Below are 19,331 nucleotides of genomic sequence, written 5' to 3'. Positions count from 1 at the left end.
CTCCATTATTACCTGATTTTGTAAGCCTACTACCAGCACTCAAAATTAAGAGAGTCCTTCAACCAAGAACATAAAAACACAAGCTTTGACATGCAGACAAGCTGGCAACTGTAAATACTCACGTGCAAAGGATGGACTGATCCTCTCGATCTAGAATAAAATATAAAAAAGTAGTCAGACTAGGACTCTAAAACTGAATTTCTCTGACAGAATGAAATCAATATCAAAGACAAAACCAGGAACTAGTAAACACTGACAAGTATCTTTAGAAACATGGCCAGGTAACCTCCTCTCTGGCAAAAGACCCCAACCTCCTACCATATGCCAAAGGATAATGGCACCACAGCAATTTAGTTTTCTTCATCCAGAAAGATTATTTGCATTACAATTTTTCTACAAACAATACAGAAGTCTCCCACTGAATGTTTCTTTACCACAGAGCTACAGTTTGATGTGCACCTCCTTGTTCTTCAGCCGCCTTGCCCTTATTATACTGGGCCCATACTGACTTACCAAAGTTATCAGCAGAGCAGTGAAAATGGAAGGGGGAGAGGGGAAGTGGGACGGCAACTGTTACAAATCCTAAAGTGCCAAAGACTCATATCAAACAGAGGCTTTCACTCCAAAACAAACACTGGAAGCTCAGTGAGAAATATTCGTTACTTATTTTGTACAGAATGGACTCAAAAACTATGACACTAAGCAGCAGCTTACATCCTATACAGCTGATTGTTTGTGGCACCAACCCCTATTGTATTAACACAGCAGCTGGTAACAGCAGAAACCTTTTCTTCTTTATGTTTACATACCACCACACATACTAATGCCTGTGTTCAGTTCCCATCTGTGGATGATATCTTTCCAGTTACAGAACTTAACTCACCCAGCCTATTCACCACTATCTTCTCCCACATCTTTTAATCTCCTTTCAGCTTCCACCTATGATTCCACTTCCTTATGCACACTCCTGACTAGTCCTTCCACCATGCCTTCATTCCACAGCTCCTGCACCATTTCTTTGTGAACACACTCCCCTGATTCTGCCTTGTTTCACCTTTCATTTACCCCTCTACCCTGTGCCCGCTTGGTCCCCCAGTTTGCATCCCATTCCTTCTCCAAAGCACCAGGAACAAGCTGGGAGCACTGGGCAGACTGGAGAGTGCCTGTACCTATACCAGAACAGCCTTAGTGGCTTGTAGTGATCACAAGGGCAGCAAGACCTGTTCAAACATGGAACAAACAGGCACAGCAAGTCATTCACTGACAGTCCACAAGAGCCATTGGAGCACTCACAGAACACACTGTGCCACCAAACTCAAAATCCCCACTAGGCTGTGGCTTTTTTTGTTTTGTTTCATTTTAGGTGTTTGTCTGTTTTTAAATCAAGACCGGAGGACTGTCAGATCATCCAGTTTGAGAAGCTCAGTAATACAGCAGCAGTTAGATTTCATTCAGTTATCTCCACTTTTCTTTTTCCGCCAAGTCCCAATTTTGCATTGGGCTGAGGTCTAATTGGTGAAGAGAGAAAAAGCAAGCTTCAAACATCCATAAGTATACAATTCACTGCTCTAATACATTATTTCAGCAATTGGTAACCTTTGTCACTTATGTTGATGTTTGTGACTGTCTCCACATTTTAGCTACTGGCTCTTTCTAATCCTTTTTCCCATAGCTTGGAGAAATCAAGTGCACTCACTATTCTTCCCACCACAGAGTACTTAGACGATATAATTAAGTCACCATTCAAGTTGTTTTGTGCAAGATAAAGAGACTGAGCTGTAATTAGGGAAGGGTTTCTAGTGTGATAGATTTCAAGTACCTGAAACCACTTTCTATACCCTTAAATACCGCTGCTGCAAGTGAATTTAGCATTTCAGTTTTAAAATCAAGAATACCATATTCATCAAGAAAAATCTTCTAAAAACTCAGTTTATAAAGAGAGGAGTATAGCTAGCCTGTGGACATATTTTCATGGAATAAGGAAAGCTGGTAAACCTGCCAAATTTGCGATTCCATCTTCTCTTAAATTATTCTGAAACCAATAATGAAAGCATTAGGTTCACGTGCTACAGATACACAACTCCTGCTCTTAAGCTTCTTTACTGGAAACTGATTGTATGTAGATAAGCAAAAAAAAATGAGAGAAAAATAATTTGCTCTTTTCCTGCTAATACTCAGAATGTTACCTGTCATTACCCTGCTAACGTTCTCAGAAAGAGCTGATCAGCCCCAAGCCTGGAAGAAAGCAAGCAGAAGAAAATCACTACTCAAACGGTTTTGGCCTGGCAAATTCTTAAGCCTTCAAAGCTAGATGCTGCTGCTTTACTTGCATTGCATATTCATTTTTTCAAGTGTTGAATTTAATTCACTGTCTTTGAGACATGTACCCCTTTTGCTGAGGGACAGGGCAAGAGTAGAGGTTAGCCAGCTTCAAAAGCCCCACACATTCAAGGTTCCCAGTGGGTCAAGGGCTCAGAAGGCGCACGCCAGCCCTCTGCATGACTGGGCACTTTGAGGGTGGATCAGGGGAATAACTAATGACTCATTTATGGACTGCCTAAGGAAATGTATTCTTGGGTAGTGCAACACCTAGGTACAATCCTCCATTGCAAAGCAGCTATGTGAAAGGACAAGACTGTGCCTCTGAATAACATTTGACTTTCAAAAGCTTGACTATAAACAAGCAGTCCACTTGCCTGAGAAAATATACTCGCATTCAGGTACTACAGAGGCTCTTCTAAGAAGTCAATTTGAGAGAAAGAAAAACAACATTTAAAAAGATAATTCTAAGGAAGGTGCTCCTTACTCCTGGTAGCCAGCTCTGATCCTGGAATATGAGCTGGGGCTTCTTAAACAGGCAGTGGAGCCCCAAGCACTTGAATAGCACATGCCTTCCCATTCCCTCTCCTCCAGATGATCCAGTAAAAGAGTACTGGTAGGCAGACAGATAAACTGACTGCCCAACAGAAAAAGAGATGATCAGCATCAAATGAAACCAAGAAGCTCTTTGGCATTGAACACTTCTTGATCATGCCAAGTTTTGTTATACTTAGTTGAGATGTTCCTTCAAGCCTCATTCCAGTGAGGCAAGGTAACAACTGCACCCTGAAGTGATCCTAGGAAGTCTCAAAGGGGCAAGCACAGGATTTTTCCCTGCCTTAACACAGAGTAAGGTGTTGAAAGGTGCTCAGGCAGGAAAAGTCACAGACAGTGTTCAAAATCCTCTTGGCACAGTATTCCTCCCCCAGCATACCTTCCTGGTGGCCCACTGCAGCTGCCTTAGTCACCTCTGCTTTAAGTCAGCAGGAACGTACCTGCGAGTGCAGGCAAGTCACCGGGAGCGTGCAGACACTGCCATAAAAGGCAACATTCCTGTTTGCAATCCGGGGGAAATTCTTTCCCAGGACTGCAAAGTAGCAGTCATTGGGATAGCTGGAATTCTTCTAATTGTGTACAGACAGACAACTCAAATAATGTGTTGAGCAACAGGAAACTGGAGCCGACCAAAGGGCCAAAGAGCTAATGCATACAAAGCATAACTCTCAGATACAATTTCAGTTAAGAATTGTTTAAAATGCCAATAATCATTCTCCATACCATGCTGACTTGAGCCATCATGAATCAGAATTCAGTTGTCCAGGCAAGAGGCCATCTCCACCTCATTTTTTAAAAAAAAAACCCCAAGCATTCAACATGGGCGTTCTGCACAACTTCAGTCAGCACTTGCCTGTATTTTACTGTCAGTTGTGCAAGCAACCTACTCAGCAAAAGAGAATGTGCTGGGTACAATAAACTCAGTTGCTTATAATAACACAATCAAGAAATGCCTGATTAAAAGAAATCTGCATCTGCTTTTCAATCCTAAACAGAGTTACTTATTAAAAATAATCCAGAATAACAACTCATTAGTTAATTATAGCAACAGTTCTGTATTTCAAACCAGCTGACAAGGAAAGCTTTTTATCTAGGCTCTTCTTCAGCTCTCATCACCATAGTATTCAAGTGATCATAAGATGCAGCAGCCTCAAGCATCCAGAAATTCAGGAAGTAAAACATCCTTTAATTTTAAACTGTACAGCAGTATTGTATAATAAGATCAGTAGTTTAATTTTACTATGTAAAAAAACCCATATCTAACTCATTCTTGACTTTCTTTAGTCCAAGAATAAAAGACTGCATCTTAGACAGGTGACTGCTTCAGCATATACTAAAAACTTAATTAAACCAAAATTTGTTTTCACAAGAGGAAAGGAACTTCTTGTACAAAGAAAGTCCTCAACCAAATATTCTAGTGCAAAACAAGTCTGAATGAATGCTGAATTGCTGTGGTCGAATATATTGGCATAACTGATAAATTAATGCAGCTTCAAACTCCTGACTTCTGTTTTTAAATGTTTTGGGATGGGAGAAGAAAAAGGTTGGAAGGCTAGAAGAGAATATGCAATTTAAGCTCTCCATCTCAGTTACAGAACATCCTACCAGGCCTTTATCACCCACTTCCTCTGCATGAGTGACTCCCGTTTCAGGCCTGTTCATCTCCATAAAAGGAGAAGTATATAGCATTCACACAATGGTGACATCATCTCTCCAGCTAAGAGGAAGTGGAGCTGAAAGGCAAAGGCTTGGCTTGCAGTCCCCTGCCTATAGCTGACTCATTAAGGCTAAAAGCTTAACCATAGCTCGATGGTAACACCCACCTCCTAACCACGGAGCATCTGGCAGGACGGAGCAGCCTGGCCCTCCTAGTTCCTGTTACTACACTGCTCCGCCAGCATCCTGGGGAATGCCTGCAGCCCAACTTAGCCAACTGGCTGGCCAACCAACTTATAGAGTTGACCTAAAGCAAGAATTAGTCTTAAATGCATCTAAGTGGTTCAATCATACAGTATTTTCAGCTTCTTATTGCCTCCTCAAATTTCCCTTCCAACATCAACATAATTTTACAACCCATGTCCTTTCCTTGGGGCTCTTGACACAGGAGGAACCCCAGGCCCCTAACACACTGTGCTACACAGAACAAACCCACTGGCATCAGATCTAATCAAATGTGTTCATTGTGGTGCTTTAACCTATATGCTGGTTTGAGCAAGATCAAAAACACTCCAGGGGAACACCAGAACAGAGCCTGAGAGCCTGTTTTTGCATTATCATTTAAGGAACGCATTATAGAGAGCTTTCAAAATGCTAATAAACTATCATCAAGTACAAAAAGAAAAAAAAAGAAAGAAAAGAAAAATCAAATGAAGGACAAACGCAGCATATTCAAGATAGCTCTCAACAACAGAAAAGATGTTAAAAAAAAGATGGTTAAAAAAAAAGAGAGAAAAAAACCCACTTGAGTTGGCAGGAACTCTGCAGTGCCAAGATCCAGCTCTGCATTAGCTGAAGTTTGAGGACAGCCACAAGGAGAAAAATAAGTTTCATTTGAAAAATGAAATATATCCTACTGGGTCAAATGCAAATATTTATTCCCCCAAGACATTTTTGGACTAGAGCCCATATCCCTTTCTCTAGCACTCCTTAACTGAATCTGGAGATGGCAGAAAACAAGTTAGGCTGTAATTTTAGGTTACACAAATGTTTATGAAGTTCTGACAGAAAAGAAAAACTGGTATACAGCCTGCAAAAGCTCAGGCAGCTCATGATACTAAAACAGTGAACTGCAGGGAGACTGACAGCAGGGGCTGGACCATTACATAAGTGACTGCCAGGGAGCTCCTGCTCTGGTTTACAGGAATGAACTGAAAAGGGTGTGGTAGCTACTAAAAAACAAGTGGGCAACGGATTCATTTTTAGCTCCTTGTTCTATTGGAAACCACATTTTGAGACACAGATTTTGAGAGCTGTATTTAGAAATCTCAAGTAATTCGAAGCACGTAAAACATTTCTTAAGAAAATGAGAAACTACGTACGTATTTTCTCGCTATTTGTATCCAGACACCATCAAAATTAATATTCTCCGCAATTAGTATCCAAATTTAATGTTGCCCTTTGCATCAGAAATGCGGACAAATCTTGGAAACAAACTAGTGACACTACAGTCCATATTCTTTTGCGTTTAGTGGAAACAGAACTAGACCTTTACGTGCAACTTGAAAGAGACATCTGTGCCTCTACATAATCTGAGCAGGTCTGAATTGATGAGCACTCACAGAATCTCATACAGAAGAGAAAGATGCACTTTGAGACAGTGTATTATGCAGTGCAGCACAGCAGACCAGTGCTAAGAAGCAACCTGAGAAATTACTTGGCAGCAAGCAAGTTAAAACAGAAGTGTTCTGCTAGCTCAGAAACTTAAACACATATGCAAACATTTAAGAATTACAAACAAAACTCTTGAAGGTCTCTGTTCTATAGAAGCAGATCTACAGGACTGCCTGTAGTGAAAATCACAACTGGTCCCAAGGTGCATGAGGATCTACAATGGCAAGCAATTTGTCTTAAAACACTTCACACTGTGTTTCGTCCCTTAGTATAACAAGGCACCAAAAAATGAGGTTACTGTGCTTCAGGATTTTTTCTTTTAAACACCAAACCCAGAGACTACCTAACACCCAAGTGAACACCAGCAAGGTGCTGGCTGCACAGGCTCCTTTGCAGACTAATCCATCAAGGTCAAGGAGGGTTTAATCACTGTACAATGATTTTCAGAGGTTTGTTAGGTGAAATGTTAGGAGCTCCCCAAAAAATGTGGAGAAAACTGGGTAAGAAAAGAGACAGAGTATGTTCTTTAGCTATGTGCCGCCTATTCCCTCTCCTACTTATCTCTTCATTGAACAGGATGAGCTTTGTAGACCAGAATAACCATACTGACCTAATCTATTACAGAAGTTTCAGATACTTTTCAGGGCATTAAAACCAAAACCATGCTCCAGATACCAATGACATTTCTAGCTTCTATCACTATTTGACACAGAAAATTCCCTGCATGGGTTCCAAACAGACAAATGGGTGCTGTTTAACAGTTTTAAAGTATGTTTTTCTAAATTGAGGCCCTGGAGACTATGAAATGAGGTAAAGGAGGTACCTCTTCAGTATACATCTGCTGCCTTAAAATAATGATTTATTTGCTCAAGACATCTCTCCACTTACAGGCACCGTGCTTCAATTATCAGCATCAGAAGACTAACTCTTCTGAAAGCAGATTTGAGGTTACTGGCATCCAGGTTACCCAGGGAGCAGAAACATTAAGACAAATGGTTGTTTTCTCTAAAAGCAAAAATGTTACGCTTTTTTCAGAGTTCTGCTCTTGAAGCACAGTCTCTCCAAGTACCATGCAGCAAAGTAATGTTCTCACCTCATTTCTGAGAGTCAAAGTCTTGGGTCAGAGAAAAAAAAACAAAACCAACAACAAACAACCTACTTTGAACAAATTCTCCTCCATTTTATTGCTTCAAGAAAGTACTTCTGGGAAAATTAACAAAAAGCAATATAATCTCTTAGAATATCTAAGTGACACATGACACTTCTGTCAGTGGAGTAACCCGCAGACACAAAAAGAGGACCAAGCTCACCCACAGTGTATCAGCACAGATGCCTGAAAAGGGTTAAATAGTTTCTGGATTAGCAGAGGCTGGAACAAAGCTCTCATCTTCCTCTCCCCTTCCCAATTCCTTTCCTGATGAACCAGCCCTTTGAAAGGCCTGCTTACTCAAATACCATAAACTGACTGAAAACCAACAACAACAGCAACAACGACAACAAAAAATCAGAGTCCAAATCAATTAACAAAAAAAGCTTTTGCACTCTGTCAGCTTAAGAGATAACTATACCCCATGCTGACAGAAGTCAGAGCCAACAGCTTGCTATCCTTCTTCAGGCCATGAAGGATGCCCAGTCTTCAGGACTCTGAAAGTAACCTAGGGAAGGCAGCCTAATCCTAAATGCCTCTGGCTCATGTGGAGCACCCGACCCTTTCATCTTCTATTCTCTGTACAGATTCCTGCCATACCACCGGCTGCTGCACCAAGCCTCCCCCACCGCTGAGCAAAATGAGAAAGTGGAATAGGAATGCTGCTTTCCACTGCCCTAGAGGCTGGCCAGGACCAGAGACATACTGCAACAACATACTCTCCGTCACCCCCAGTGACAGACCCCCAGTAGCAGACATTGGAATGCTACTGTTACCCTTTGCAAGAAGAAAATAAGGCAGCAAATAACCCTAAAACAATCTCTACGAGTCTTGTTAGCACACATAGGTTACACAGAGCACACATGTGAAGCCACCCAGAAAAATCCTTCCAAACCTAGTTAAAAAAGTCAAAGCAGGCTAGTTCAAAAGCTAACTGAGAATGATATTCACAACCAACAAGCATTCCAAAAAGTCAGCAACGAGGTATCTCAAACTAGGCAAAGAAGAGCTGGGGTAAACCTCTTGACTATCAATACTGCTGAGAATACTGCACAGCTAGAATTGTTCTGGGAAAGGCAAACACTCCAGCAGAGCTCATAGCAACTTTCCCATACTTGGAACACAGAGGCAGGGCTGCCATTCTTCTGCTTTGTACAATAAAGCAAGTCAAGTCTGGGATTTCCAAATTTTAGACGTGGTTCAAGCAGTGGTCTGATGGAGACATCTTCTCTTTTCAACAGCAAAGAAAGCATCCATGTAGATTAATCACTAGCTCTGAACCACCATTAGACCAGGGAAGGTCACCCATCCCTTGTTGCAGAATTGCACTGCTTGGATATCTTCTGCCACATGATGATATACCTGGCAGAGATGAAGGACAAGATGCATGCACATGCAGTTTCAAATGGTTTGACTGTTGTCTGTAAAAGAAAAGGACTTCTTCAGTCTCCTTACAACAATGCCAAAGAAACCATTTCTGATCCTATATAGAAAAGATTTCTTTTTAGGGAACAATAACTTTGGTAGAATTAAGTCAATAGCTTGTTTAAGAAAAATGCAAGTTAGTACTTGAGCTGACAATGAGAGAGCAAGAGAGAGAAGGAAGCAATAAGGGATGATGTTTATGGACAACATTCTGCCATGTGTAGTACAGGTGGAGCTTCTCTTCTTGTCCTTCATGGCAGACCCAGTCTTTTTCTGAGGGAAATGAGGTCCTATATAGGTCCAGGTTCACAGGTTTTTTTCTTCTGGATACAGCACTCATTTCACAGTAACACACCAGCAGTATAGCTGTATTTTGTCAAGACCTGCCACATCTTCAACAAATCACCATCAATACTGTGCCACAAGACCACTGCAGCACATCTGTATGCTCATCCCTCCCCACCTCGGGCTTTTACAAATCCAGATTTACTGATCTGTCTTGTTAGCTCAGCCCTGTGCTCTGCTCTGCATGGCACCATGCTTTAGCAACCTTTCATAGCCTTCTCCACACAAAGTTTGTTTGAAGCCACTAGCACAGGTAGGATGGAGATTTTCTTGTCCCCTTCCCACTCTGGGAACCTATATTACTACAGTCCTCCTGTGCTTGGCGGTGCAAATGGTAGGGAGGGCAGGTGAAAAGCAGAACTCTAAAACTGAGTCTGATGAGAATTTTAAAGCATAATTGTATTATATCTGGCCGTTGTTGAAAAATGCGAAGCTAATGACAAGACCCAGGAGAGACAAACACCTTAATCACTTCTAGTCATCAAAAATTAAAGGAGTACTTACATTCATACAAGTCACGACAAATCAAACTGTCCATTACACCCTTTAAACCCTACAAAGCATGCTTCTTCATAAAACCCATCAACAAACAGGAAGAAAAGCACAAAATACCTCCACACCTGAACACTCTCCAAGCATGCAAACACAAGCACTGACTCTGTAAAAGACCCCCTCTCAGAATGAGGGATATGCACAGGATATTCAGAGCTCCATATTTAAAAGTTCTCAAGTGACAAACAAGCTGCAGATACTATATACGGTTCTCTAATTCTCAGCTGTATATGTGAGGGTGGGGGTGAAATAGGTCAATCTGCTTGCTGTCTTTTATTCCATGAAAAGCCAACAGATGTACTTAATATTTCCTGATGGGAAGTTTTATTTTTACCAGAATAAGAATGTAACCAAACAACTCTCAATCAGTAAAACTACCACTGACCATCACACCTAAAAATATTAAGCTTGTTTCACCCAACTAGATTGTACAATTGGATTTTAAGCTGGCTTTTGTTAAAAGCCTCTATCAATCAATACATCTGCCTGCCCACCTATAGCTATCTTGATCTATAAGCTCATCACCAAGAGGGAAAATTTGCTACCTCAGTTCTGCTTGCTTCTCTGAACGCTGTGCGCTCACACCAACTTGTTCTTCATGTCAAATTTAGCTCTAACCAGACTCTCTGTAAGGTTCTTCAATCCATTAGAGCAGGAGAAAGGTATTCACCTGAACACAAAAGGTGGTACCAAGTAGGTGTCAGGTGTCTGTAAGCAAGGACAGAGTGGGCAACAATGTCTTTTGATAGCAGTGAGTTGTTCTTCTACAGTGTTCTGACTGCAACCTTGATTTGGGATTTCAACAAGAGTCATTATCTCAGTCAGCACTTACCTTGCATCATACTCCTGTAGGCTGTGTCTGTGATGGCATAGATATGAGGGGGCATCTCATGTCTCTTTTTGCCTTTGTACATCTCCACTATTTCTTCTGAGTATATGGGCAGGTTCTTGTAAGGGTTGATTACCACACAGAACAGGCCTGAGTAGGTCTGGAAAGAAAACGCCCCAGCAAATAAAGACAAGAATTAAATGTTGTATAGTTGCGTATTTTAACAGTATATTGCTTGAAAAAACAAACAAACTGAACAGTGCTTTTTTAAATACTTCTTCCAGTGATGCCACGTGGGATGCTTCCCACTACGCAATATTAGAATCTGAGCAACACCTAAAGTCATATCAACTTGACCAGTACTCAACTTTTCCAAGTATGCACAGAGCATCAACTGACACATTAGTCACACTGATGTGACTGGCCTGCTCCTTGGCTAACTAATAGTCCACTAGGACTGGCTTTTCTTCCTTTCAAGGTTCCTATATTCAGGTCAAGTGCCATTTTATTGTATAAGGTAGGTGCTCAGCTCCTAGAAGCACACATTTTATTATGTTCTGCCTCATGTTTGCTATGGATTTATCTAGTAATTGATCAACTACAACACAATAACACTTCAAGCCAAAATAGTTACTAAAATTAAAATTAGATCAGTGTACTCATGAAAGGTTTTCAAGGCCACTGGACTAGGCCAAATTCAGTGCTACCCTGTTCTGAACAGGAAGCTGGATTAGATGGCCTCCTGAAGACTCTTCCAGCCTGAACACTTTCCTGATTTACAATGTAATGAGTATGACTCAAACTAGATTCAAACCATTAGGTCATTAATGTCGTATAGTCAGCAACATTTACTGAAGTTTACTTCTAATTAATTTCAAATGGTTAATTCATTGATCTATGACAGCAAACCTCGATTTCTCAATTGGTTTCCACTGGCTTAAATTACACAATTCTAATGGAATACAACTGACAAAATACTTCCAGTGAAAATATTAAGCTTTTTTTTAAAAAAAGGAAAAAACAAAACTCTGAGATTTGAATACCTGAAAGAAAAAGCCCAACCAACTTCGTACTCACAAACAAAATAGGAGAAGCAGAGACTTCTTGGATATCTCCTAGATATTCTAAGAATAGCATTCCAAGCCTTGCTCCTGGGATTTAGAGCTATCCTACTTCCCTGTCAACTTCAGAAGCAGCTGTTTGAAACATCTGGAGATGAACAGTTTTCTACAGCAACTTGCACTGCTACCAGAAGAGAGTACCTTTGGCACTTTTTATTTCAACTGTCAACATCTCTTCTATTGTTTGTTCAATGAAGAAAGAGTGCTTCGGAGTGCTAAAGAGTTCTCCACAAGGAGCACAGAGAGCACTTAATCAGATTTAGCTCCTTAGCTAGATAAAGGTAAGGATTAGACTGCGCTGATCAGAAGGGTGAAAATAGCATCTACCACACAGTTTATGGTCTTATATCTAAAGTTTCTACATGATGGCTTAATGTTAAGTAACTAGTTCACTCTTCTATGCAGCAGATTCAGATATAGTTTTCACTCAAAATTTTTTATAGATAGTTAAGGTTCCTTTTCCATACCCCAAAATAAACTATCAGGATGTTTCCAGACCTACTCTTTTTCTTTTTCCTCTTTTTTCACTCATTTTTTAAAAATATTTGAGCAATATTTGAATGGCTTACAGAAAATACTAAATCTCTTTCCGAAGTGGAAAACCATGAAAGTTGGCTAAAAACCTTTTGGCATAGTACTTCTAAAGTTCCAGAAGCTAAACTTCCATGAGACATTCTAGTCAGGTTAGGTTTCAGGTAGTGCTGGAAGGGAACAGTTTAAGGGATTTACAGAACCAACCTGGCAATTCTAGTTCCTTTTGCCTCAGCCTTAGGTCTCCATCAAGTCCAACGGTACTCATACAGTACAGAGTATCAGCTGAAAGTCTGGGTCATACTTTCCTGACCTTTGACTTGTGGAAGACAGAGCAGCGCCAAGAGGTAGAAAGGAGTCAAGGCAAGAGCAGCATGTTCACAGTACACACAATACAAGTCCACAAGGAACATTAAGTTTTCTTGTCTGTATTTGTGTGACCCTTCACGGCTGTGTTTGCTGACAAATCAGAACTGCTGCTTTTCAGGTAAGTATAGTGCAAAGGTCTGAAGCAATCTTACAGATGAGAGCAACAGTTTAGAAAACGGAAGGCATTCATTTCACTTAGAGTGATGAAGCCATGAAGCAATTATGCAGGAAGAAGCCACCACTCTCTTCCAGCATCCTGGCTGCCAGGAGAAATACCTAAGGGAAGTTTCCACGCAGTATAATGATCTCAGATGTATGAGGTGATATTTTTGTTTAATAAAGAGAAACAACTAATCATGGCTGGGATAGGTAACTGAGTGAGACCACCATGTCACAACTGCTGGTCAAGCCCATTGACAGAGTTTTATAGGAAGCAAGTTGAGCTGTATAGAGCAGAAGCTGCCAGCCCTACCACAGAAACAACAAGAGTCATCTTCATCCTGCTGAAGTAACGACTTATATGCATAAATCCCTGAATTGAACCCAAGGTTCCAGTTTAAAGGTTCACCTATCATAAGCATAGCTGGCTTGGAAATCCGTACTTTGTCTCAATCATTGCTATTTAAAAATAGAATTCTGGCATTACTTTTCACTAACTATTTCAAGTGACACACAGGCCAAACTGGAATTAATTTCATTTCTCTAATGGCTAAACTAGTTCTGAAGAGTTGAAAGGACCATCTACAGCACAACACAAAGTTGACAGCATTAGAAAGTTTATTTTCCAGCAACTGTTAATTTGAATAAAATAACTGCAACGTGTAAGGTTGAGTTTTGAGTTTCACACTGAATACAAACAGGGCAGTTCAGGTAAGCAACACAAAAGCTGACAATGACCTTCTGATAAAGGATTCCAAATAGAAAGGGTTAATAGAAAGCCAGTCTACTAGCAAATCACCTCAGTGCAGAACCAATCTACACTTGGAAACAGCACATTGGTGTCAGACTCAAGCTCTTAGTTCTCAAACTGTTTGATGTTCCTTGCCTGCACCAATGATAAGATTTCTCCCTTCCTTTTACAGGATGGAAAGACAGAAAAATAAAGTGTAAAAAAAAATCTGACATGCAGCCCTGATGGCAAATGAGAGAGAAAGGACAAGAGCAGAACTAAATTATGCTTATGATCCTCCCAGAGACATTTATGCTAGAGGTGCATTGTGTGTACTCCCTTTCTTCAGGCGGATTAATGATCAACTAACAGCCACTCCAATGAAAGTATTTTAAGCCTTCACATTAATCTCCTGACTTGCTGAGAACTGCTGACAGGTGAGATCAGTCCATTTCACAAGTGCACAGAAACACAGTTTTGGCAAGACTAAGATTCCGTAATAGGGAATTACTATGCTAGGTTTTCTTGGGTGAAGGGTGTGGGGATTTTTGAATACTTCTTAAAATCCAGTTAGAAGAACTCACTTCATTACAGTCACAGACTACATCAGAAATATCAGAGGATATCTTGCAAGATATGTGAAACAGCCCATTGCACAGTGTGCAGCAGACTGAGATACTGCTGAATTATTTTCAACAACTTACTATATAAACTAGCAATGTTTCCTATTCTAAAAATGTTACATATGATCTTACACATCACATTTCATCTCAATACCAAGATTACTCCCTCTGAGAACAGATTTTGACCAATAATAGGAGGCGTTGTTAACCACAAGAATAATTACATGCATTAACCTCCAATCACATTAGCTCTCAAATTCTGACATCAGACAGTGGGAGTCAGACTAAATTTATATCAGCCCTGCATCTTTTAGATGTTCTTTGATAATTTCTGCAAGAGTCAACTCTATGCCTTCATGCCACTCCAGAAGAGCAGCGGTCACAGAACTAGTCAGTCATGAGTTTCTCACTTGTGTTCATACTCCTCAACTTGGAAGGCAACAGTCCACAAAGGTTCCTACCCAAGATGTACAGCTAGAGTGAATTCCTGCTATTGTGGTGTCTTAGATAACATCAGTCCCTATTAGGGCAGAAGAGAACATCTACAGATTCTACATAAGATGACTACATGAAAGACTATAGCCCTAAGGGGATGATAAAGTAGTAAGCATTCAAAAAAACCATCCCAAACATACAAAAAGATATTGCAGAGTTTTTACTTAAGTTGTCTTCTCCATATGACAAGAGAATCAGCTTTTAAGTTTTGGAAGCACAAGAAGTGGTAGTGGGGAACCTAGACAAAATTTCTTTGAGGATCCTATTAACATACATGTTTACATGCGAAATTTACTCTTTAGTACAATACAATGTATTTTACTAGATCTTCTAATATACTGTGAAGATGATTTCGTACTGCCTAAAAATACTCAACATCCAGTACTTCTCACAATTCCATCTCAACAAGTCCCATTTCAATCCTGTAAGCAGAGGCTAGTCTGAAAATGAACAAACCAAGGTACACTGATTCCTGTTTTAACCAGTCACTGCACCCAAATTTTACATTACCATTGGGTTTAATAATTCATTCTATGACTGCAGAGTATTAATAAAGATTATCACAACCAACATCTGCTGGTTAAACATAGGCAACAGGAAGAGAAAAATCAGAAGGGAACTGAAGAACCAGATCAAGGTTCCAAAGTCTCCTTCCCCACCTTTCCCTGTTTATTGCTGTCGGTATTCAGTGACGTGGTTGCTGCCTCCTTCATCGGGTATAACCGTTGGTCCCATAAATGGTACCTTTGTCATTTACACAGCAGTAAGAAGCAGGAATCTCTGCTCTTGTCCATTTGGGGGCAGAAGGAAAAGGAAACATTTCCTATCTGTAAGCACATGCAAGCACATATGTTCCTTCTCTGACAAGACAATCTGAGATCCAGAATTTTTATAACACAAAGCTTGGCATTAGCATTCTTCCCCACTGAAGCTCCAGATATGGAAAACACAATTCAAACGCTGGGTGTATTAGAACTGTGTTTTTATTATTATTTAGTTCAGTTCAGATCAGACTCCCTGTCTACCACTATCCAACTGCTCTTGCTTCTTGCTAAAAGAAAGTTCAAAGGCATTCAAAACACCCTGCAAACAAAGACATTAAAACATTAAAGGTAAATTTACCATAGCATTCATTGAAAGCTTCAATATTAATAGCGGGAGGTTGGCACAGTTTAGTGAAAAAATTGTAAGTAGAGGGAAGAAGCTAAGTCACACAGGAGTTGCAACAGGGGCAATGAAAGGTTAACATACATATTTAGGAGCAAAGTGATTACAGTAAGTTCACACAGTATGTAATCAAGAACTCTCACCCCAATAGACAAGATTACTTACATAGATCAGTCCTGAGTAGTATCTCTCCTTCAAGTTGTGAAGCACAGAAGCTTCATTCAGGCACGTCAGCTCTGCCATATCTTCTACTTTAGAGAATTTCGGGGGGTTCATCTTCTGGATGTCATCCTTATTAACTTTCACTTTCTTCCCATTCTCTGCCAGTTCCACGATAGCTTCATCTCCTACTTCTTCCTTCAGGCTCGCTGCCTCAAACCCATTCTTCTCTGAAGGAACCCATACCAGCTTCTTAGCTGCCCAGTCAGCCTGAGTCAAGGGGTTATTAATGATGTTTTTGTCCACATAAAGGTACTTATCTGCATCTCTTTGCGCCATTGTGGTTTACAACTGGGGACCTGTGAAGAGAAGGGAAAAAAAAAAAAAGGATATTTTTAAAGCCTCAAGTTGCCTTGCAAATTCCTAGTGGCAGACAGGCACATGCTAAGTACTCTGAATCGCTGGTCATCAGAGCATGCCTCCCCCTCCTTTAGTTTCATGTTAGTAAGCACTGTTAAAGTTGTCAAACTTCCAATAAGGTCAAGGTTTTGCTTGCCAAGAGGATGAAAAAAACCCAACTAGCAAGCAGTTTTAAAAAAAACCCCTACAACACAACACTGACCGTTAAGCATTTGGAAGCCATTATTTGGCAGAAAAGAGAAAGCACATTAAAGTGCCAAGTACCAAACAATTTGTGCCAATCCTCATAGCATCAGACACTATGTCAGTAACATTCAGGTCAAGATTAGCCCTTCACTGCTCTACGTGGTAGAGATATTAGCTCAGAAATATAATCATAAATGTTTAATCAACACTTTTACTTTGTATCTCCTTCTTCTGATAAGCTATAAATCAAATACCATAACTTGTTAGAAATGCCAACTACCAGTCTAGACAATGAGGCGCACTTCGCTTCTAAAAGATAGCAATAATTTGAGGACACCAGTTAAGACTGATGTTAGATACTTTCCATCACCAACTTAGTAGTAATACCCAGCCCACCAGTTTCTTTTTTTTCTACATAACGTTCAGTAGGAAAACCCTTCAAGAGAGTAACAGAATAAATCTGTGTTCAGGAAATTTTACAGCTGAAAATCCTCTAATGGGAGCTTTCTATGAAGCTGTGGTCAGACAGAGGAGAGAGTTCCACCCATACAAGAGGGAGACATGCAGCACGCTCGAAAAATGGCACCCCAGATTCAGTGTTTCATCAAAACCAGAACACTACCGCCAGGGATTTTCCAGTTTATAAAGCAGCAATTTTATTAGTGCCATTCAGGAATTCTTTCAATCAGAAAAGGGCTGCATGCGTCAAGGCTCATTAACCATGTAACAGCAGCCTCTTTACAAGATCCCATAAACATAACTTCTTGGAGCCTTCCTCACAAAGATACCAGTGTCCTCAATATATGTTTTTCATAACTTGGATAGAAACTAGAGCTCTTTACCACCTAAAGAACAGGAAATGAAAATATCAATACTCATGTCATAGAAGGCCATCAGGATCTATAGGGTAACTTTTCTACTGAACATACCCATATATACAAACAATCCAGCAAATCAAATAAGTGAAGTTTCACTGGAGGTACTGCAGACAAAAAAGTATTGAAAGCAGGAGAGAAGCAGCTCAATTCCCAAAATATGCATGAGAGCAACAATAGATGTTGAGTCCCAGCATTAGCAAGCAGTGAATGAAGCCAGAAAAACATCAGCTATAATAATGATGGGCACAAATGCCCACACCAGCCATTTGTAAGCATGTAGGGAAATTCCTTTCAACAAATGTATTACCGTAGGTGGGATGTAACTTTGTGTCAGAGACTGTATGGTTAGCTGTATATTCACAGTCAAAAATTCTTTAGCAAATAAAGAGAAAATTACTCTATAAATAATCATTTCCTTTAGCTTGAGTTTAAAATCTGATCTAAGCCTTACAGGATATGCCAAACAGCTATCCCACACTTTACCTTGTCTTTCCTTGCCCACAGGGTCCCTGACACTTCCACCTCAATCACCACAATGGTCATTCTCAGAGCAACTCCTCCCTGGCTTTTCATATTTTCCCTGAAAAACTAGATTTTAATGGGTACATGATGAAGAGATTTATTGCAGAGCTAAGATGTAGCAATCTGGAGGCTGCCATTAAAAACTGCAGCTGTCAGGAGAGCTTCAAGACCACCCTACAACAGCAAGCCTGAGAGACTATATAGGAAATAGAGAAGACTAACAATGCAATAGAAGATATTAGGACTTCATGACACTGCAGAGTATCATCTGCAGGTTGTGGTCAAAGGGTTAAAAAAGGGAGTGGAGGGAAGGAGGGGGAAAAGAAAAAAAAAAGAAATAAATATTCAATTGTGTCCAGAGTTGTATCAGGTCTGGCAAGGCAACAGCTGTGCTCTACCCTCCATTACACAGTTTCCTGCCTATGCTACTCCCAGAATCTAACCAGTTGCCTTTTTTGGCTATAATCAGGCAGGACAGAGGCAGTATGCTTCAGCTAAATTCAGTTTCATCATTTCCTGAGGAATCCTAAGTAACCAGCCGTCTGAAGTGTCCTACATTACACTGAAACATATTCCTCACTTCCTTACTGCTAGAGTAAATGCATTCACTATATCTTGGAGATACATTCCAGGACAGAGTAATTCTTTTTGGCTAAGAAATATATAAGATCACAAAAAATCTTTCCAGACGTAGCTCCAGCCAGTTCTAGATCTGAAGAGAAGTAAGGAAAGAAGACAGTTACAGAGACAGTAGTCAAATTCCTTACAGTAGGAGAACCCCAAATTATCTCGCATACAAAAGGACTGTATTCTTCAACCAGTAAGGGATCATTCTATCCGTTTTTATTTTCAGGACTGAAAACAACTTTTACACTAAGAGGAGAAATAACCTAACACAGTTATTCTAAAATCTCACCAAACACTAAGCTTTTGAAGCTACCAATTAGTAGTGAGGAGATTCAAAGAGAGCCTGCACCCCAAACTTGAAACAGACTTGAAAACTACCCTACTGCATGGCAGTAGCAGTCTTTTTATCACCATCTTTAATTAGTCTTCATATGCTCCAGAACAGAATCATCACGTACTAGAAGTAAAACACTGGAGGCTCATGGTAAGACAACATGGCATTAGTGCTATTCTCGAGGCTGACTTCTAACCCACAGGGCGTCTAAACTAGCAATACCACAAACCAACCATTAATTTGTCTTCTCCATAAGAACAGTACCAGAGGAATCAGATTCAGCAAGTTCCATCTTACAGGCTCCTAAACTTATCTCCCTACCTTATGCTGCATTTCACTAGGCATTTCTAAAAATCCCTTAAGTGGTCAAGGAAGGAAGCAAGCCCAGTAAGCTCTCGCAGCCTTACAGCCACTCACAATGAATGCAAATCATTACCATTTTAGGAACAAATTAGGAAGCAATTTGTTTGCCTGGTAGTTTGCATTTTGGGTGTAGATAATTGTGCAG

At 40.3% G+C, this 19,331-nt stretch overlaps 1 protein-coding gene across 2 annotated transcripts in view; it reads right to left on the bottom strand.

Annotated features, from left to right (window-relative positions):
- MYH9 (myosin heavy chain 9) overlaps nt 1–19,331 on the bottom strand; it is a 72,167-nt gene that overhangs the window by 40,426 nt on the left and 12,410 nt on the right. The window contains exons 2-4 of one of the 2 annotated variants that reach the window (XM_017823420.1): nt 15,863–16,215; nt 10,506–10,662; nt 123–150 (exon numbers count right to left, since the gene is read on the bottom strand). In XM_017823420.1, coding sequence (XP_017678909.1) covers nt 123–150; nt 10,506–10,662; nt 15,863–16,195 — 518 coding nt within the window. In that variant the 5' untranslated portion in view covers nt 16,196–16,215. Of the gene's footprint in view, nt 1–122; nt 151–10,505; nt 10,663–15,862; nt 16,216–19,331 lie in introns of those variants that run through there. The other variant, XM_017823421.1, reaches the window with a different exon arrangement.

This window comes from Lepidothrix coronata, unplaced genomic scaffold (genome assembly GCF_001604755.1).
Source record: "Lepidothrix coronata isolate B3197 unplaced genomic scaffold, Lepidothrix_coronata-1.0 Scaffold102, whole genome shotgun sequence".
Classification (NCBI taxonomy): Eukaryota; Metazoa; Chordata; class Aves; order Passeriformes; family Pipridae; genus Lepidothrix; species Lepidothrix coronata.
This window is presented reverse-complemented; position numbering and strand designations above follow the sequence as displayed.